Source organism: Doryrhamphus excisus, linkage group LG7, assembly GCF_037039965.1.
Source record: "Doryrhamphus excisus strain RoL-2023G ecotype Guam linkage group LG7, RoL_Dexc_Guam_v1.1, whole genome shotgun sequence".
NCBI classification, from domain to species: Eukaryota; Metazoa; Chordata; class Actinopteri; order Syngnathiformes; family Syngnathidae; genus Doryrhamphus; species Doryrhamphus excisus.
Window position 1 is genome coordinate 19,222,492 of NC_136363.1, and position 22,742 is coordinate 19,245,233.

At 40.5% G+C, this 22,742-nt stretch overlaps 1 protein-coding gene across 4 annotated transcripts in view; it reads left to right on the plus strand.

Moving 5' to 3' along the window:
* The window catches only part of lg7h8orf34 (linkage group 7 C8orf34 homolog), a 44,276-nt gene extending 22,341 nt beyond the window's left edge, over positions 1–21,935 (plus strand). For 2 of the 4 annotated variants that reach the window (XM_078792341.1, XM_078792339.1), the window contains 6 exons: positions 70–155; positions 7,816–7,933; positions 13,426–13,898; positions 17,229–17,325; positions 20,854–20,880; positions 21,013–21,935. In XM_078792341.1, coding sequence (XP_078648467.1) covers positions 70–155; positions 7,816–7,933; positions 13,426–13,898; positions 17,229–17,325; positions 20,854–20,880; positions 21,013–21,023 — 812 coding nt within the window. In that variant the 3' untranslated portion in view covers positions 21,024–21,935. The remainder of the gene's footprint in view (positions 1–69; positions 156–7,815; positions 7,934–13,425; positions 13,899–17,228; positions 17,326–20,853; positions 20,881–21,012) is intronic. The other 2 variants (XR_009120491.2, XM_058059686.2) reach the window with 2 other exon arrangements.
* The last annotated feature ends 807 nt before the right edge of the window (positions 21,936–22,742 follow it).

The following is a 22,742-nucleotide window of genomic DNA, read 5'->3' on the forward strand; positions in this document are numbered from 1 at the left end:
AAACCTTCCACTGAATTCCTCATCTCATGTGTCTCGTCTTTCTCATGTATACGTGTCGTCTGTTGCCAGCCCCATTGCCCGGAGCGGATACGGCGGCCGCGACGGCGGGACGGTTGCAACAGGAATGCGAGGCCACGTCTCAAGTGTCGGGCTCTGTAAGTGTCCCGCTTACATCACAGCACAATTAAGATCGCTTTCCAAGCCATCAATAACCGTCTGGCAAAAAAATAAAAACACCTCGGGGTGTCGTTAATTGGATAAGAGCCAAGCGACATGATCCATCTTTTCTGCAATAAGTCATACGTCAATCATATCACTTCTGGGGGTGAAGTTTTATACAATAGGCTGAATATTTATGGGTCATACAAGTATATGCACTTTTGTGGAAAAGCTCCAGGCATGTAAACTACACTTAGGTACACCTGCCTATCAGATCGACCGCATATTTTCCCATAGGGAATCATGGAAATAGAAATTTCACAGTCAGACTTTTATACTGAAAGTAACATTTTCACACTTCCAACATCCGTACAAGTGTAAAAAGAAGTCGTGTTCCATGTCGAATAATGAATGATAACGACAATCCACACAGCTACATCTGGGGTGGGGTCGCCTCCACCTCACTCTGAAGCGGCTCCCCTCCTGTGTGGGATGCTGGGTTGTCCCGGCGAGCAGCAGAAGGACTTTTCTCCGGGCTGCAGTGTGTTAAAGTGATTTACACACATTTTTAAGTGTAAAAAGAAGTACTAAAATACAGTGTCGGGCAAAAATGACCTGACTCATTTGTAGGTTAAATAAAAGGCAAATAAAGTAAAGTAAACTAAAAAGCAGAGGTTTATTAACAGCATGTGATATTAGGTACGCTTGCACAATCTAATAAGCGGTGCATGCATTTTGCTTTTTCTTTGGCTTTGTGCAATACCTGACAAGGACGTGAAAAATGAAGTTCCAAGCAGTGTCCAGCCTCACTTATTATACAGGGTCAGGCAAAAATAATCTGACACATTTGTAGGTTAAATAAAACGCAAATAAAGTAAAGAAACTACATTTTCAAAAAGTACATATAATGCCATTTTGTTTTAATGCGTTTTAATCAGTTTCAATGCAGATCCAGTAGCTCTGAAGTCGGTAACCCTTAACAAAATGGCGTTTCGAGCTGGTACGGGATCACGTCTACCAAGATTGAACGCTCTTGTGTTGCAGTTCCAGATTTGTTTGTTTTGATAAACATTTCCACAACAGTCCAAATCATGGCAGCAACTTTAAAAGAAACAAAAAACAAAGGCATTATATGTGCTTTTTTGAAAATAAAAACACTTTTTAGTTTCTTTACTTTATTTACTTTACTTTATTTTGCTTTTATTTAACCTACAAATGTATCACATCATTTTGCCTGAACCTGTATCATAAGTGAGGCTGGACACCGCTTGGAACTTCTTCTCTTATCACGTCCTTGTCAGGTTTTGCACAAAAGCCAAAGAAAAAGCAAAATGCATGCACCGCTTATTAGATTGTTCAAGCGTACCTAATATCACATGCTGTTAATAAAGAAGACGCCGGCCCTTTTTAGTGTAACGAACTCCCTCAAAAAGCTACTCTTTTTCTTTTCTTTTATAATTGCCCCATGTAAGTGTTAGGCAAGGCTTTTTACAGCATTTTTGAATAATCATAAAAAAAAAAAAGAAAGCGCCGAGACATTACTCCGTGTGTGCAGCAGATGCAGAAAGGCTCCAGACTAACTGGGAGCAGACCGAAAAAAGGCCCTATCCAATCAAAGCGCCAGTCCTCAGAAGTCTGCTTTGGACTTGGCTAAAAACCATCCAGAAAGGAGAGCAATGCTTTGACTCTTGACTCCTGAACTCTTTTAACGGCCGCATACTGTAGCTCCGATAGTCTCTCACATGTTTGATAGCCTGCTTATACACAAGGACGCAAACTATCTCCATGTCTGCTGCCTCTCTTTGCTATAAGAGCTACTAATGTGTCCCACATGGAAAACACAAGTGCAAAGGTCTTCTGTCACCTACTGTAGTGAATGTGGCAGTTTGGGCTTTAATTGCACGGGTTTGGCTCTTTTATTTTGGCTTTAACTGCTGCTTGGGGAGCTGGGAGACCATAAAGTGAAGAAATTATTCATATTTAGCAATTTTATGAATATTTACAATTTTCATGCTAGGCTACATTCATACATTTCCGTATGATCATGTTCTGTGATGAGAGTTTAGCATGTGCAAAAAACTAAAATTAAGTACTTTTGGGCAAAAATTAAGTACTTTTGGGTCGCGGTGGGTGCTGGAGCCTATCCCAGCTGTCTTTGTGCGAGAGGCGGGGTACACCCTGGACTGGTGGCCAGCCAATCACAGGGCACATAAAGACAAACAACCATTCACACTCACATTCATACCTATGGACTATTTGGAGTCGCTAATTAACCTAGCATGTTTTTGGAATGTGGGAGGAAACCGGAGTACTCGGAAAAAACCCACAAACTCCACACAGAGATGGCCGAGGGTGGAATTGAACTGAGGTCTCCTAGCTGTGAGGCTTGTGTGCAAACCACATGAACACCGTGCAGCCAGAAAACTAACATTCATTCATTTTCTGCCGCTCATTTTCACGAGGGTCGCGGGGGTGCTGGAGCCTATCCCAGCTGTCTTCGTGCGAGAGGCGGGGTACACCCTGGACTGGTGGCCAGCCAATCACAGGGCACATATAGACAAACAACCATTCACACTCACATTCATACCTATGGACTATTTGGAGTCGCTAATTAACCTAGCATGTTTTTGGAATGTGGGAGGAAACCGGAGTACTCGGAAAAAACCCACAAACTCCACACAGAGATGGCCGAGGGTGGAATTGAACTGAGGTCTCCTAGCTGTGAGGCCTGTGTGCAAACCACATGAACACCGTGCAGCCAGAAAACTAACATTCATTCATTTTCTGCCGCTCATCCTCACGAGGGTCGCGGGGGTGCTGGAGCCTATCCCAGCTGTCTTCGTGCGAGAGGTGGGGTACACCCTGGACTGGTGGCCAGCCAATCACAGGGCACATATCGACAAACAACCATTCACACTCACATTCATACCTATGGACAATTTGGAGTCGCTAATTAACCTAGCATGTTTTTGGAATGTGGGAGGAAACCGGAGAATCCGGATGCACGGGGAGAACATGCAAACGCCACGCAAAGATGGCCGAGGGTGGAATTGAACCCTGGTCTCCTTGCTGTGAGGTCTGCGTGCTAACCACTTGACCGCCGTGCCGCCCGCAATAAAAATATATTTTTGTTTGTATATTTGTTTAGAATGTTATCATATTTCTGTACTAAACTTTTAAAAATAATGCCACAGAGCGCCCCCAGGGCCACACTTTGGACACTGCTGCTGTATTTATTTCAGCATACAAGCAGGGCTAGGCTCCAGCATACCTTCACTTACTTCCCTTATGAGGACATAGAAAATGGATAGATGGATGCTATATTTCATTTTTATTAACTGGCCCCAATAATGACAAAATCCTTGCTTGACTTTTGTAATTTTGCTTTTTTTTAAATTTTATTGCTTTTAAATGACACCGCTCTTTCAAAAGTTTCTAATGAACACATTTAATCATGCCTTTTGGAAGTGTAGCATACACATTTCCTGGGTTCAGGTTGTAAATACTAAAATAAATACTGTTAATGGTCATTATTATTAGTCTGGCAAGCACCGGGACTCTTTGCAAGCTTCTTTGAGGTGATAAATGCCCTATAAAGAGGAATATTTTCCGTAACTAAAATCCAGACAAATGTATGTGTTATTGTTTTTTTTTTTATGAGTGTTAAGTGATGTATTTTAATCAACAATAGTTGCATGAGTTGATATCAATAAAAGTCGCCAAGGGAAACTGCTCATTTGTATGGTAAAAAGGAGGGAAAATGAATGCCCTGTGAATGATAGAAGGCAGACGCTTTATGTTCGGTTTCCACGGCAATTCGGAGATACATTACGTGGCCTTTTTAAAAAAAAAAAAAAAAAACTAAAAATTTTTTAAAGCTTGGCGCTGGCCTACAATCCACAAAGCCACAGCTCGCCGCGCACGCTGCCTCTCTTCCAAGATGCCGTCACCAATTTGCAGGAGCTACATTAAAAACATGTCGCCATATTACTTATGATGTGAGAGGCAGTGATTGACACGTTGGCTCCAATTAAAACATTTGGTTATGGTGGTTGCGTTTATTAGAAAATGACGATTTAGAGCATCAGTACAGTCAGGGTATTGACGAGGAGGGGAGAGGGGCGGGGGGGTTCCCTTTTAGTTACCCCCGCCATCACTTATGTAGCATGCAATACCACACATGGAGAAGTCAGAAACTGAATGCATCACATACTAAAACTATCTACAAGGAGTATGGATTGCAGTGATTGGCTACAACCAGTAGAGGCGCTGTTGCAATAGAACATTGACAGATATATTAAACCAGGGGTCTCAAACTCAATTTAAAAACAAAAAAAAAAAAACGCATTTATTAAATACAGAAAAATTAATAAACTTTGCTTTGGTTCCGATTTTCTACAATAAAAGCTCTGATAAAACATTCCACTGTTCTCAAATATCTTCATTTTTATTTTTCTACACAAAATAAGATGAAAAATAAATAAACAAATCAAGAATAAAGAAAATCTATCAATCAGTAATAAATATAATAATAAAAATTAAACTACAAATAATAAAAACTTAAGAAACCACATATAGTTGGCGGGTAGACAAATTAATTTTTTTCAGATTAAAATGAACAAAGCATTATTAGAGCCCTGTAGACATGACAAAACACGACTATAGTCACATTTATACTTTTTTTTATTTACAACATATTGCGCAACTGCATGGTCTTGAGACACATGCTAACTCGCAAACTAGAGAGATAGCCACCTAAACGGTAGCCTTCAAGTTATTTCCTTTAAACTTAAATACCCCAAAACTTACCACTTCCACACGGATAGAGAGGATAACTATTAACAGTTATTTAACCTTTAACATAAACAGTAATCAAACGTAATAATTTTTTCTGCGTACATGATACCATACAGCATCCATATCAAACTTGCGCGGGGCAGCGGGCCGTGTGTTTGAGACCCCTGTATTAAACCAAGCAAAACATAGTTATTGATTGTTCATCATCAGTCGGTGACTATTTAAAACTCTTTCTACAGTGATTATGTATATCTTAGTATGTCTGAAAATAAATAGACCATATATTACGTTCTAATGTTGATCAAAACCCTTCATTTTTTCCCCCCCCTTGGCATCACTCCGTGAAATAAATACCCCGCTACAGTTTATCCCAGGTTGGAAGACGGCATGGTACTGCATGTATCTCATCAGAAGCTGAAGTTTTAAATGTCAGCAGCAGCGTTTTGCCAAGTCTGTGTCCTATTAAAGGATTTGAATGATGTAAGAACCGGGGTTCCAGAAGCACCGGCATGTATCTCATCAGGATTTATTTTTTTTTTTCGAAAGTTTCGTACCTGGGCTCTCCAAGCTCTCACGTATGCACTTTTTATCTGTTGGATCCAACCGAAGCAAACCATTGTAGGATTAGCGCTGGCTCACATTCCCAAACTTTTCCTGACAGTCTCTTGGCATAAGCAGGAAAATCATGTTTTCTTTATTTCTTATTATTATGTATTAGTGGTTTGCAGATTTCATCTTTATTATTCAGATTACAAATGCACAAGTTGCCTATATAAGTTATCCGTTTACATGTTGCAGCTTAGTTGTGTACTAAAAAGTCATTTGTTTGATGTTCACGTCCCTGAAATGTGGGGTTTCTACACTGTGATCTCACAATAATTTGCTGCTTGTTGCCTTGATTTGAGCAAATGCTAACTGGACGTCACGGGAACGTCATGTCAAGGGAACATTTTCTACTGGCTTTTCTAAGTACACAAGACAAGTTCTTTGAGAATAATAAGAGGTACAATTTAATCAAAAGTTGCATGCGAGAAGACAAATCGATACCATCTGAACAGATGGCTTCGAGAGAAATTGTCCGACTTGTAGAGGAAAAGATGTTGCTGTTTGTGCCAATGCAAGAAGAGGGGTAATCTAAAGTGATAGGCTAAAGTGATAGGCTATGCTGTTTTAAAAAGCCCGGACGTTCAAGTCCCAAGTTTACCAGTTCGAGTTTGTGTATGTTTCCTGTTTTAAAGTGTGTGCACCCCGATTTACATATTAAATGTACATAAATACGAATTTATAAATATCAACTATGTTTACAGTACACTGTGGCCACCCCTGCTGTAGTTGAAGGTCCCTCAGGTCATGCGATGGGATTCAACAAAGCAGTAAAAAGTAGTCTGTGGGCACCCTTGCTATAGTTGAAGGTCCCTCAGGTCATACGATTGGATTCAACAAAATAGTTAAAAGTAGTCTGTGGGCACCCCTGCTATAGTTGAAGGTCCCTGGTGTCATCCAATGGGATTCAACAAAGCAGTTAAAAGTAGTCTATGGGCACCCCTACTATAGTTGAAGGTCCCTAGGATCGTCCAGTGGGATTCAACAAAGCAGTTATAAGGTACCCGTGGCCACCCCTGCTATAGTTGAAGGTCCTTGATGTCATCCAATGGGATTCAACAAAGCAGTTAAAAGTAGTCTATGGGCACCCCTGCTATAGTTGAAGGTCCCTGATGTCATCCAATGGGATTCAACAAAGCAGTTCTAAGTTACCTGTGGCCACCCCTGCTATAGTTGAAGGTCCTTGATGTCATCCAATGGGATTCAACAAAGCAGTTATAAGTAGTCAGTGGGCACCGCTGCTGTAGTTGAAGGTCCCTGAGGTCATCCAACGGGATTCAACAAAGCAGTTATAAGTAGTCAGTGGGCACCGCTGCTGTAGTTGAAGGTCCCTGAGGTCATCCAACGGGATTCAACAAAGCAGTTATAAGTTACCTGTGGGCACCCCTGCTATAGTTGAAGGTTCCTGAGGTCATCCAATGGGTTTCAATAAAGCAGTTATAAGGTACCTGTGGGCACCCCTGCTTTAGCTGAAGGTCCCTGAGGTCATACAATGGATTCAACAAAGCAGTTATAAGGCACCTGTGGGCACCCCTGCTATAGTTGAAGGTCCCTGAGGTCATCCAATGGGATTCAACAAAGCAGTTATAAGTTACCTGTGGCCACCCCTGCTATAGTTGAAGGTCCCTCAGGTCATACGATGGGATTTAACAAAGCAGTTATAAGTTACCTGTGGGCACCCCTGTTATAGTTGAAGGTCCCTGAGGTCATCCAATGGGATTCAACAAAGCAGTTTAAGTTTAGTGCTTAGCTTATTTTGAAACTTGCATGGTCGTTAAGAATGAATAAGAAGAAGAAATCGGAGGTGTTTTTTAGAATTCCCCCTTTAATGTTCTGGTCGTGTGTGATCATGTCGTCTCTGCATGATCATCATATCAGCATAAAACGTGGAGATACTCGAGTCCCGGAGACATTTACTGCCGTCAGGCTCGTCTCCCAACACCGTAAGCCACGCTATAGGACGACTGGTTGAAAAGAAAGCAGAAAAAGAGTGGAAAGAACTGCTGACAGTCGAGCGTCCCGCATTCACCAAACAATCCGCTCTGCGTGCTCCACACTTTCATCTCCGCTCGCTGTGGTTTCTTGTGTTTTTCTAAAGCCCATAAAATAATAATAGCCTCTTTTTTTTTCTCGCCCTCAGCAGATACGGCTCAGATATTTCCAGTAATGGCTGAAAATTATATAAAAGGGGGTTAATTGAAGGGTTTCTTTTTTTTTTTAATATCACTTTCTCTCTTTTCTGTTCTTGCCCGCTAGCGTCAGCCTGTCTGGGAGGCTGATCTCAAGGCTGTGAGGCGTGGGACCTCCATGAGCCTGCTGTTGGGAGACCCCCTCTTTTCCAAAGAGCTGGAGAACATGGGCAAGCAGCTGGCTGGTAGGCACCACTCAGAGTGTGTGTGTGTGTGTGTTGCTTCTTGCACCCTGGTTTGTGTTCCACTCCAGTATTTAACTATGTTGTTTCCAAGGAGACTTCAGAAACATCAAAGATCAGTCTTTTTAATTCAGACAGTGATGCACTTTCTTTGCGCAATTGCCGAGAATGCACTCCCTTATGCAAAACGGGGCCTCCCACGGACTGCAGGGCCGTGCATTTTTGTTTTCAATTAGTATTTTTCGGGGCGGCACGGCGGACGAGTGGTTAGCGCACAGACCTCACAGCTAGGAGACCGGGGTTCAATTCCACCCTCTGCCATCTCTGTGTGGAGTTTGCATGTTCTCCCCGTTCTCCGGATACTCTGGTTTCCTCCCACATTCCAAAAACATGCTAGGTTAATTAGCGACTCCAAATTGTCCATAGGTATGAATGTGAGTGTGAATGGTTGTTTGTCTATATGTGCCCTGTGATTGGCTGGCGACCAGTCCAGTGTGTACCCCGCCTCTCGCCCGAAGACAGCTGGGATAGGCTTCCTCCCACATTTCAAAAACATGCTAGGTTAATTAGCGACTCCAAATTGTCCATAGGTATGAATGTGAGTGTGAATGGTTGTTTGTCTATATGTGCCCTGTGATTGGCTGGCGACCAGTCCAGGGTGTACCCCGCCTCTCGCCTGAAGACAGCTGGGATAGGCTCCAGCACCCCCGCGACCCTTGTGAGGAAAAAGCGGTAGAAAATGAATGAATGAATGAATGAGTATTTTTCGGTCAGATTGCTACATTTTCCATCAAAATTCTCATCTCATGGTGCACAAATTATTCCGAAAAATAGTTTTGATGCAAGCTTCCTTCCGATAGGAATGATAGCATGCTTCAAAGGTCATTCAGGCTGAATATATTTATCAATCACATGAAAGCCTCCATGGGAATCCATTGGGAATGTGGCCATGTGCCCCCCCCCCCCTCACACGTCGTCCCCGATGCTTACAAAGAGCTCACTTGCTCTCTCACATTGTCCTTATTGAAAGCACATTGATACGATCAATGCCAACAGTGACAACGTGGACTGTGTTCTGTCACTGCGGTGCTCGTGCTTCTTCAAGAACAATAGCTGTGCGCTCGCGGAACATCTCCCGACTTCCTCACATGGAATTGATTTCTGAGAATGTTTGACTCGGGGCTCCCATCAGGCATTTGAACGAGCTAATTAGGCTCTTTCATGCCTTTATTAGCTGCTAATACTTACCATGTTGGGAGCCTTTTCATCTTGTATTGTTGCCACAGCTTTACGGCGTCACCGTCGCCCTTTGTCTGCGTGCGATTGGCCCGAGACCATCTCAGGTCGTTAGGATACCTGCTGTCATTTCATTTGGATTTTAGTGGAACCCCAATTTAGCGATTAACCACGTTTTTATTGCATGAAAGTTATTATAAATACATATATTGTCTCTTTAAAATATTTATTAAATATTTTATTAATATAATATAGTAATATAATATAAAAATATATTATTAATTTTATTTTGTTAAGTCTTACTAAAATCTAACCTTAGAGAATATTTGAATATTTTGCAAAAATTGTAATTTTGAAACACTTTATGGAACTATGAAAATATACATTATATAAATAAAAAAAAGGTACGTTTTTTTCAAATTAGTTCATCCCTTTTCTATGCCGCTTATCCTCAATTGGGTCGAGGGTATGCTGGAACCTATCCCAGCTGTCTTTTAACTCTTCCTCATGGGCTAAAAACAAGTTTAAGTCACCAAATATGGTTTCCAAATACAAGCTTGAATTAAATTAACATTATTATGATTTATTAACTCATTCATTCACTCAAGAGGCACAAAGAGGTGATGATGGAACTCCACAATAAAAGCGAGCATGTTTGGTGCAGTCTTAAAATGGAAAAAACGGCCACAGGGTGGCAGAAGTGCATTTTTTTAAGACCTCTGCATGCATCTTTCCCATGGAAATCCATGAAACTTACCTAAGAACAGAAAAAGGTAGAAACAAACTTTTTTCCCTGATGAAAGATGAGGATCTAATCTTTCTTTTGGTATATACCATGTCTACATAGCCCAAGAACACAATATTCTGTGTGCCTTGAAAAATCTGCCAAAATCTACAAAAATAGCAGGGATTGAATCCTACCTAATCTTTGTTGCCAAATTAATGATTTAGATTAGATTAAATTAGATTCAACTTTATTGTTATTGCAACAAAATGCAGTTAGCATCCAACCGGAAGTGCAAATTTATAAATACCTTATTAGTAAGTAAATATAGAAATAGAATAGAGCTGTAAATGGACAGATATATGTACAAACTATAACAGGCTGTGATTATGATACAGTGTGGATATATACATGGATATAAATGACTATAATATGGCTATTGCAGATTATATAGATTTAAACAGTACGCACAGTACGAATGTGACAAGATATAACAGTAATATGCACAGTAGTGCAATTAAGTGACTATGATACAGTGTGGATATATATAGGGATATAAATGATGTTTCTTCTGTAACATAATAATAAAAAAGTATGATATATTGTCATACCAAATATGGAGCTATGTATAACAAACATTATACGTCCAAGGCTAGTCAATGATGGTAAAAATTAGAGGGGGAGGAACTAGTTTACAGTAAAAGTGTAGTCAAGTGTCCTATTTATAGAAGGGAGTTCCTCTCAAGAAGAACATGTCATGTTTATCAAATACCCGTAAGTATCAACCTGGCGCGGAACACATTACTAACGAACACATCCTGTTTATGATATAGTATATAATAATCACGTCAGTGATGACAGGCATGGTGTGGGTGGAAGCCATATTTTCCTGCTGGAAAAATCTTCCATTGCACTCCTAAGCTGGTCATTTAAATGATTTTTCAGGTTCCATCATTGGCGAGGGAGGGCGAGCTGAAGCGTGTACATGCAGAGACATAACATGCATGTTACGTGTTTGGAGTGTTTGGAGGTTAAAGCTACACAGGCCGAGCGTCAGCCATGATACAGGATTCTGCATTGTCTCCACAATTAAGTTCAACCTTCATTCAGTCACAGCTGATTCTTTGCAAAAACAACCGAGAACCGAGAGGCGGGGTACACCCTGGACTGGTTGCCAGCCAATCACAGGGCACATATAGACAAACAACCATTCACACTCACATTCATACCTATGGACAATTTGGAGTTGCTAATTAACCTAGCATGTTTTTGGAATGTGGCAGGAAACCGGAGTACCCGGAGAAAACCCATGCATGCACGGGGAGAACATGCAAACTCCACACAGAGATGACCGAGGGTGGAATTGAACCCTGGTCTCCTAGCTGTGAGATCTGCGTGCTAACCACCCAGATATTCATTCATTCATTCATTTTCTACCGCTTTTTCCTCACTAGGGTCGCGGAGGGGTGCTGGAGCCTATCCCAGCTGTCTTCGGGCGAGAGGCGGGGTACACCCTGGACTGGTGGCCAGCCAATCACAGGGCACATATAGACAAACAACCATTCACACTCACATTCATACCTATGGACAATTTGGAGTCGCTAATTAACCTAGCATGTTTTTTGGAATGTGGGAGGAAACCGGAGTACCCGGAGAAAACCCACGCATGCACGGGGAGAACATGCAAACGCCACACAGAAATGGCCGAGGGTGGAATTGAACCCTGGTCTCCTAGCTGTGAGATCTGCGTGCTAACAACCGAGATATAAAAAAAAAAGAAGTAAACTCCAGCATCTGTTTCCCATGTTTGCATGGAAGCATATTATTCGGAGAGAATTAAGCAGCAATTTCCGCAAAAAAGAAAACCCATGAAGTCAGTCGCATTTTGGTGTTTATTTAACATCACACGTACACACTTTCCCAAAGGAATAATCACCCGCAGTGAGTCATTCCCATCCCCCAAAAAGTGTCCTCACACATTAGAACTGCTTTGTCGGATCCCAAGAGCCCGAGCTCTTTTGAACAAAAGCAGGAAAAAATGAATGAAGTGGGTTGAGTCATTCCTTGCACAAACAAAAACAGCGTTTGAGACTACCAGTAAAGGCAAACACATGCGTCACATCCAGTACCAATGCACTGCTTATTTGGATCATCATCATTGGAACATTTTCTATCGGAGCAAGCTAAATTCAACATGATTTACACTGTGGATAAATATTAGTATCACCACTGCCCAGACTAAGGCTTAAAGTAAACTTGAATGGCTGAATCATCAGACTCATCCTCGGTCTTTGTATTGAGTTGAAAAAAAAATAAGACTTCAATATATTGGATTGGATATGATGCAGTACCGGACCTCACAGTTAGGAGACCAGGGTTCAATTCCACCCTCGGCCATCTCTGTGTGGAGTTTGCATGTTCTCCCCGTGCATGCGTGGGTTTCCTCCCACATTCCAAAAACATGCTAGATTAATTAGCGACTCCAAATTGTCCATAGGTATGAATGTGAGTGTGAATGGTTGTTTGTCTGTCTATATGTGCCCTGTGATTGTATATGACAGTATAGTGTGTAAAAATATTGTATATAACAATATAACAGTCACTAAAGTCATCATACTGCAACTTCGCACTCAAATACACAAACATGTACCAATATGAGTATAAAAAACAACTCCTTAAAAGGACTCCAAATTGTCCATAGGTATGAATGTGAGTGTGAATGGTTGTTTGTCTATATGTGCCCTGTGATTGGCTGGCGACCAGTCCAGGGTGTACCCCGCCTCTCACCCGAAGACAGCTGGGATAGGCTCCCTCCCACATTCCAAAAACATGCTAGGTTGCTAACATGTTAATTAGCGACTCTAAATTGTCCATAGGTATGAATGTGAGTGTGAATGGTTGTTTGTCTACATGTGCCCTGTGATTGGCTGGCGACCAGTCCAGGGTGTACCCCGCCTCTTGCGCGAAGACAGCTGGGATAGGCTCCCTCCCACATTCCAAAAACATGCTAGGTTGCTAACATGCTAATTAGCGACTCCAAATTGTCCATAGGTATGAATGTGAGTGTGAATGGTTGTTTGTCTATATGTGCCCTGTGATTGGCTGGCGACCAGTCCAGGGTGTACCCCGCCTCTCGCCTGAAGACAGCTGGGATAGGCTACAGCACCCCCCTGTGACCCTCGTGAGGAAAAGCGGTAGAAAATGAATGAATGAATGAATGATGCAGCACACACTCCACTGCCATGAATTAATCAGTTCCAGGGTCAAAATGTGGCCTTTTTAAGAGCTTTGGAAATATTTTTCAGTCTCAGAGACTTCCAAGGACACCAAGGTGTTTCCAGGTCAGCTGTGAGGAAAAAAAAACTTCCCTCACATCGGGGTACTTGAACTCCTCCATCTGGGGCAAGACCTCGCTCCCAACTCAAAGGGTTCAACACAGCATTCCAAAATTTGTACTGCTGTTTTGGTTTTCTTTGATTGTTGATGTTCCTAGTTCCAAGTATGACCTGGAATATGTTCTCCTTTGTTCCTCCAGAGGTTGAGAAGGACTTGGCCAAGCTGGCGGAAGTCGGAAAGATGACCACTCGCAGCTCCAATAACCCACACAGCAGTCTGCTTCACAGAACCCTCCCCGACACGCTCCCGCTTTCCAGCCTCTCCTCCAGCAGGCCCCAGTCGCCGGCCAGCGGCCTCTCAGGCAAGCCCTGCGGCGTCGGCCTCCCCCTACTCAGCCCCAAGTCCACCTTAGTCTTCGGTCGGACTGTCAGCAACCCGGGGAGCAGGACTCAAACCCCGAGGACCCCCAGCGGCAGGCCACTCACCCCGAATAGTTTGCTGACACGCTCGGGCTTCAGCCAAGGGCCTCATAAAGAGGTGAGCTTCAGGAGGTCGCGGAGCCGACCCGTGACGCCCACGTGCCAGCCCGTGCTCCCCCGACCGCTGCTCACGCCTCCAGGACTCAGCACCACAGACAGCCTGGGAGCCAGCCTGAGGGCGTACTTGTCTGAGGTAGGAACGCTTTCACTCTTTCAACGCCAAGGCAATGCACTCCACTTTTTCCTTAGCTTCTGGCTCTGTCCAGCAGGGGTGTACAAACTTTTTCCAGCCAGGACCGGAAAGGGAAAAATGAAAGGATGCCAAGGCCACTTTCAAGAAAAAACTTCATCATGAGTTCGTTTTAAATAATTAAAATTTCTCATCATGTCATATGGTTGCACGGCGGTCGAGTGGTTAGCACGCAGACCTCACAGCTAGGAGACCTGAGTTCAATCCCACCCTTGGTCATCTCTGTGTGGAGTTTGCATGTTCTCCCCGTGCATGCGTGGGTTTTCTCCGGGCACTCCGGTTTCCTCCCACATTCCAAAAAACATGCTAGGTTAATTAGCGACTCCAAATTGTCCATAGGTATGAATGTGAGTGTGAATGGTTGTTTGTCTATATGTGCCCTGTGATTGGCTGGCGACCAGTCCAGGGTGTACCCCGCCTCTCTCGCCCGAAGACAGCTGGGATAGGCTCCAGCACCCCCTGCAACCCTCGTGAGGATAAGCAGTAGAAAATGAATAAATGAATGAATGAATCATATGACTTTTAAAAAAGTTTATTTTCTTTAATAGTCCAACTATATGCTCCTAAAATAATATTATTTTTCACCATAATATTCCAAATTTATTCTTTTTTCTTGATAAAATATTTTTTTTCCCTCTTAATATTTTGACTTTATTCTCATAAATTGTTTTTTTCCTATTTTTGAGTTTATTTTCATAAAATTTTGATTTTTTTCTTGTTAGAATGCAACTTTTTTCTCTTAATATTTTGACTTTATTGTCATAATATTTTTGCATTTTTTCCCCCATTTCTGCTGTTGTTGTTTTGTAAAAAAATTCTATTTATTTCAACTTTTTTCCTGTAAATTTAAATCTCATAATCATAACTTCATTGTCATCATTTTTCTTTTCTGTTTTCTTGTTAAGTTATATTTTTAGAACGTGCAGTGGGCTTCAAATGGGGCTGCAGATTCGGAATTTTGGGACATGCTAGTATAGTCAACAATTATGTGTTTTTTTGCTGTCTGCTTGCATCCATATAAATGACATGCACATGAGTCATTGCAAATGAGGTGATATGAAAAGTAATAATTACTTCGATAATACTTTATACATGGGATGCAGTACAAATCTCACATATCAGGCCTTCTTGTGTGTTCATAGTACTGCAAGTGTATTTTCCCTTTCTCTCCCAAGTCCCATGAAACGCACGTTTCCATCCAGTATTGAACAGACGGGGGTCTGGATTGGCTCAGTCGAGTCAAACTCATCTGAGTGTGACTCCAGTAGGTGGCCTGAATAAAAGCAGACCGGGGGGGGTGGTGCACTTTCTCCTGTTCCACATCATCTCACATGAGTGTCTACTTGTGTAACTGTCAAAATCCTACCCGCCTTTATTAAAACCCTTCAAAAGGGGGGGGGGTCTCATATTTAATAGCAGCGCCGTTAAGGAGATGATGAAAGGAATATTATGAGAGAAAAGACCTCCTTTTATGCCAGAATCACTTTTCCACTGTGAGATTGACGTCCTACTGTACTGTACGCGGGACCTCCGGGACTCGCCACGGAAAACCCCACACGAAGCGTGTGATGACGGCGTGCACATGTGTGATATTATAATTCGCCTCTGTAGTGAGTGCCATGTTCCAGCGCCAACTGGAACTCGGGCACGGAGCCTATTGGAGGACACGCGTCGACTCTTCCAAAGCATGACGAGGACGACGCCACATTTTATATACACACCGGGTGTCCTTGATGATGCTTTTTAATGCTAAACTTGCTGTGATATGCAGCCCATAATGTACAGTACGTCACTACGGTCGTTAAAATGTAAGCCTTTTTAAGCCTAAAATGGTCACTGGGTGTCAGTAATGTTAATGTAATGTTCAGTGAGACACACAAGCACCAGTGCGAATAAATCACACGTTAAATCAAAGCTCATAGCGTAGTAGTTTAAACTTAAAATGGTAAAAAACTAACAGCAAAAAAAATACTATGCTAGTAATGTTTTAGCTTAAATTCTATTGCTATCATTTAGTGAATGAATCAGGTATTAGCATCACATTTAATTCGTGTTTTTAGTCTTAGCCATGATGCTAATACTGTTAGCATAGTACGTTCACAACATAAAATTCTATAACAAAAACACAGGCTATTGTTGCGCTCGTAACACACGCCACGCTAAACCTCAAACTTGAACCCTCAACCTCACTTCCTGTCCGCCCTTCCACTAAATTCCCCTCAGGAACACATTTATAGCATGATGGCTTATTTTATGTTATTATATTGACTATACTGCATAATGTGAGTATAAAGGTGACTATAAACGTGTTAGTTTCCTTGAGCAAGGCACTTATTATCTTGGAAGCGGGGGATAAACGCTTCTAATCATGTTGGAAAACTGCCTGCTTCACTGTGCAACAGTACATGTTGGAATTCATGTTGGAATTCAATGAACCGCAGCTCCCCAGTGGTGGAAGCACTCGTGCAACCCGCTACCGCCACCATGCAGCATGACTTATGACACAAAAAACTGCGTGTTGACTCATTTTCAGTGCACAGTAAAAGCCTTTATATATAATATAATAATAATAATAATATATTATAATAATATAATAATAATATAAAATTATAATATATTATTATAATATATAATTTTTTTTTACTTTTTTAATATATACCTTTTGTTGTGTTGTTTTATTGCTTCACTGTAGGTTTTATGCTTTCTTTGCAGCACTTTGAGATTTCTGTAATGTAAAGTGCGATATAAATAAAATGTATTATTATTATTAAATATCATATATATATTATAATTATAATAATTGTATTATTATATATTTATACATTGTATTGCATAAAACAAAATTTGAGTGCAACTCCACGGTGCATTTTGAAGAAGGTAAAAATAAGAATAAGGAAAATAATAACAATAAAACAAGGAATAACAATATAATATTAAAAGTGGCAAATGTAACTATGTTTACATCAAAAACAATAACCTATACAGTAACAAAATGTAGAATAGCAGTAAACAAAATGTAGTATTGCACATATTGTACCCGAGTTTCGCTTGAGTGAATGAATCCTATTGCACATAAATCCAGTATTGCATATTTGAAGCTTATTATACATAACAATGAGGTGTGTGTTTTAATTTATGATTGTTCATTGCAGGGTTATATATTAATATTTTTATATTAATATTAATAATATATTATATTAATATTTTTCAACAGTTTTCTACCTCTTTTTCTAGTTTTCTAACTCTTATTTTTTTTGAATGGATTTGATTCAGGATGAGTTCTACCAGCAGTTGCAGGCCATCCGGCAGCCTTGGCATATTCCCAGCGACACTGACAGCGACATCATGGAGCCTCCCGAGCAGGACAAAAGTGAGTCATTCCCTCATTCATGTCCCGTTTCTTTATTCTTAATCCTAATATTCTCTGCTATTTTAGCCTTCTGGCATATTTTGGATATTTCTCAGCAGTGACTAGCTTCTACAAAGGAATATGAGAGTGCAGCTTTTAAAAAGCCCGAGATGGCACAACGGGAAAAGGTTCACCTGAGGAAAAACACTTTGATGTGAAACGTGGAGGGCATACATTATACAGCATCTAACGCGGTCCAGTTTCTAGAGGTGAATGGAACTTTCTTTGACGTCGTAAATCGCGTCCTTGCCGTGGTCTGGCAGGGACCGGCGATCCTTTATTCCGCCTTTGAACATGAATGAAAATGAATCAAGCTAATTGAGTGCTCTGCTTTGTAAATCATGCAGGCAGTATTATGTATGTGATGGGCTGCCAAAAATGAAAAGTAGTTTTCACTTTCATTGGGGTTTTCATCTCCATATTGGAACGGCCGACATATGGCGGCCAAAGGTTCTTCGAATCGTCGGGGTCCAAAGTGTGGCCTGGGAGCTTTTTACGGCGCTGTATCTTGTTTTTGCGGCTTAATTTAAAAAATGAAAACACTCAATCAAGGGTTCAATTCCACCCTCGGCCATCTCTGTGTGGAGTTTGCATGTTCTCCCCGTGCATGCATGGGTTTTCTCCGGGTACTCCGGTTTCCTCACACATTCCAAAAACATGCTAGGTTAATTGGCGACTCCAAATTGTCTATAGGTATGAATGTGAGTGTGAATGGTTGTTTGTCTATATGTGCCCTGTGATTGTATATAACAGTATAGTGTATAAAAATATTGTATACAACAATATAACAGTCAGTAAAGTCATCATACAGCAACTTCGCACTCAAATATACAAACATGTACCAATATGAATATTAAAAAAACAACTCCTAAAAAAAGGACCCCAAATTGTCCATAGGTATGAATGTGAGTGTGAATGGTTGTTTGTCTATATGTACCCTGTGATTGTATATAACAGTATAGTGTATAAAAATATTGTATATAACAATATAACAGTCACTAAAGTCATCATACAGCAACTTCGCACTCAAATATACAAACATGTACCAATATGAATGTGAGTGTGAATGGTTGTTTGTCTATATGTACCCTGTGATTGTATATAACAGTATAGTGTATAAAAAATATTGTATATAACAATATAACAGTCACTAAAGTCATCATACAGCAACTTCGCACTCAAATATACAAACATGTACCAATATGAATGTGAGTGTGAATGGTTGTTTGTCTATATATACCCTGTGATTGTATATAACAGTATAGTGTATAAAAATATTGTATATAACAATATAACAGTCACTAAAGTCATCATACAGCAACTTCGCACTCAAATATACAAACATGTACCAATATGAATGTGAGTGTGAATGGTTGTTTGTCTATATGTACCCTGTGATTGTATATAACAGTATAGTGTATAAAAAATATTGTATATAACAATATAACAGTCACTAAAGTCATCATACAGCAACTTCGCACTCAAATATACAAACATGTACCAATATGAATGTGAGTGTGAATGGTTGTTTGTCTATATGTGCCCTGTGATTGGCTGGCTGGCGACCAGTCCAGGGTGTACCCCGCCTCTCGCCCCAAGACAGCTGGGATAGGCTCCAGCACCCCCGCAACTCTCGTGAGGATAAGCGGTAGAAAATGAATAAATGAATGAAAACACTCAATCACCTGTGTATAAAACATAGCTGACATACAGGATGGCTAATTGAGCTGTACCGCATGTTCAAACCCAAGGACGCACTGATTATGTCATCATAGTGTAACGTTTAAACAAAAATGAGTCGGGCGGGAAGCCAAAACTATGCTTAAATTGGCGCCCCTCTGGAAACAAAAGCCTTAAAACCAAATGGGATTCAAAATGCTGATGTTATAAAACAGGAATTCCTGTCCAAGAAAAGAGCAAGCGAGTAAATGGTTGTCACATGGAAACATATCGTAACTCACCGAGTTCACCGAGAGCATGGTCACTTTTAGCTAAATGTGTTTCTTACATCATGACGCTTGGCTATGTCCTTCATCGCTATATAGTCTATTTAGAGCCCCCCCTTTCAATGAATAACACGGACTCGGACACAGTGGGAGAAGCTGACAGGCCGCAACAACCACTAAATGGGGAAAAGGAAAGCAGTCAGTGTTTGTGGTGGATTGATTTATGTGTTTGTATACATGGAAAATGCATGACAACAAGCCACCATTGATCATTGAAAAAATATTCCTATAGTAAGCCAATAGCATTAACTAACTTCTATGGAAGGAGAATTATTGCTAAAGGCAATACAAGACGTTGATGAACTGTATCTACTACACTGGCCACTAGGTGTCAGGGTTGTGGATGGTAATGGTAATTGTTCAATTTCATTTGAACATGCATCAGATTGCAATTGAATGCATCACATAATCAGTTCACAGTTCCACATGTCCAAAAGCTTATTCAATCCTACCCCTCCATCTGGTACTTTTACAATCAGTAACTGTTACATTTGTTCACTTCCTGCTTTCCTAATATAGTTAAGTATTTTTTTATTTTATTTTTATTTTTTATTTTTTTGCAGTACTTTAGCAAGTGAAGATGTATTCCAGCTTGTCACTTCCTGTCCACATGTCCAGAAGACATTTAATTCAAACACACAAGTCATATTTATGTCTTAAATGTCTTATTTTCTCTGCCGTATTGGGTCATTTGAGTGTAAGGGTGACTGTAGGGGTGTTATTTCATGTCTGGGGGGCTCTAATAGAAAGTCATACAGGTTCTATAGGGTCTAAATACAGAAATATTCCACACACAAGGACTATAGGGGTGTTATTTCATGTCTGGAGGGCTCTAATAGAAAGTCATACAGGTTCTATAGGGTCTAAATGCAGAAATATTCCACACACAAGGACTATAGGGGTGTTATTTCATGTCTGGAGGGCTCTAATAGAAAGTCGTTCAGGTTCTATATAGTCTAAATACAGAAATATTCCATACACAAGGACTATAGGGGTGTTATTTCATGTCTGGAGGGCTCTAATAGAAAGTCATGCCGGTTTTATAGGGTCTAAATACAGAAATATTCCATACACAAGGACTATAGGGGTGTTATTTCATGTCTGGAGGGCTCTAATAGAAGGTCATGCAGGTTCTATATGGTCTAAATACAGAAATATTCCACACACAAGGACTATAGGGGTGCTATTTCATGTCTGGAGGACTCTAATAGAAAGTCATGCAAGTTCAATATGGTCGAAATACAGAAATATTCCATACACAAATACTATAGGGGTGTTATTTAATGTCTGGAGGGCTCTAATAGAAGGTCATGCAGGTTTTATATTGTCTAAATACAGAAATATTCCATACACAAGGGATTACTGTTATATAGTTTTAATTTGTTGTGTACAAAAAAAGCACAATATGTCACGATACCATAACATTTTGGACAATTTCATACACCGTTTAATATGATTATTGCATTGTTTTTTATCCCCCCAGGTACCAGCAAGAGATCAGTCTTTTCAGGTAAGAATTAGAAGCAATAGTGATACATTAGCATTAGCTTCATGCAGCTGACCTCACTTCTTGAGCCGTGTCGCCAAAGAACTTCCAACCACGGAAGCCTCCAAAGTCGTTGAATTCAATTATCTCTGTAAGCTAAACGGTGAGAGGAGGCCGTTCGCGCGTCGCTTCCATGAAGTCACGAGGTAGCTTGAAGCGTTTCCACGCTGCGCTCCCATGTTTGGAGGAGAGGCGGAGAGCGTCTGTCTGCGGTTCTTCTCTTGTGGCTGCCGAGGTGCCCGCAGTTCCCAGTGTCGGTGTGCCAGCCTGGAAGGAGATGTGAGAGGCGGGCTGCCGCTTGGCTATCACAGAGGCCCCGCCATCGCCACGGCGACCCGCTCAAAGCGCTCCAACCCCAGACGCGCTTGTGAAATATGGTCGTTGGAAGTTGGACCGGACAACGCCAGGCCTCATTTTCCAGCCCATGTTCAAAATCTGATATTAAATGACACAGTTATTATTCCCATAACGGTTTCTAGGAAACTGATGTTTTGATCTGTCACGCCCGCAGGACTTTAAAGACCAAGACCGGCGTTATTGACCCAATCCGACCAACTTATTATGCAAGCCGCTGGACATTTTCAATGTGAGACATTATTTTTATAAATCTTATGAATGAAAACTAAATTGTATACTTTTTTTTCCACCAATATTCATAGACAAGGTACTGTTACTATGTGATATGATGATTATTTTTCTTTGCTCTTAAGCATGCTATGAGTGCATTTTTTTCAGTCACATTTTGACAGCAGGTACAATTTGTCGCTAACGCCATCCTTAGTTCACACTCCATACCAACAGAAGGCGGCACTCCAATGTTGGTACACTCCTGGTACTCTCTGCAGTTGAGCAAAATAAACATCCTACTGTTTTCGACATTACGGTATGTATTGGGAATCTGGTGCCGTTAGGCGTTAGCTTGTTCTTACGCTTTCAAATGCCACACCCGCGTATTGATTATGCACTATGAATATATTAAAGGAATGCTGTTGGTAATAAAAATTATTTGGTGCTGTTCACTTTTCTGCACATGACTTTTTGGTCTGTATTTGTTTTATACCAAGTACACGTTGTGGTTAATTTTGTTTCGTGGCGTTTTGATATTTAAAAAACAGAAATACTAGGATTATATATCATACAACTGTAAGCTACTAAATTACCACATATTATAATATAATATTATATTAAAATATTATATTATATATAATTATTATATAATTGTAATATTTTATAATTATATAATTATTTTTTAATAATTATTTTTTAATTATATAATTATAATATTTTATTTATTTCCCCACATCAGAGAAAAGATGTGTTTATGTACCGTGCTTTCATTTCAGTCATATTTTGTGGTGTTTTTATACAAAAAATAATAATATAATTATTATATAATTGTAATATTTTATAATTATATAATTATTTTTTAATAATTCATTCATTTTCTACCGCTTTTTCCTCACGAGGGTCGCAGGGGGTGCTGGAGCCTGTCCCAGCTGTCTTTGGGCGAGAGGCGGGGTACACCCTGGACTGGTCGCCAGCCAATCACAGGGCATTTTTTAATCATTATTTTTTTATTAGATAATTATAATATTTTATTTATGTACCGTGCTTTCATTTCAGTCATGTTTTGTAGTGTTTTTATACAAAAAAAATGTTGAAAAAGAACATTTATATTAGCTGAAATGCATATAAACATTGATTATGCTGCTATTTTTGGTGTTTTGTATGCATACAGTTGCATTTTTTTTACAATTCAACCAGGCTTTTTTCACCACAGCGCCATCTTCTGGATGTGGTGGGTCACTGCCCTACTGGTTTCGTCG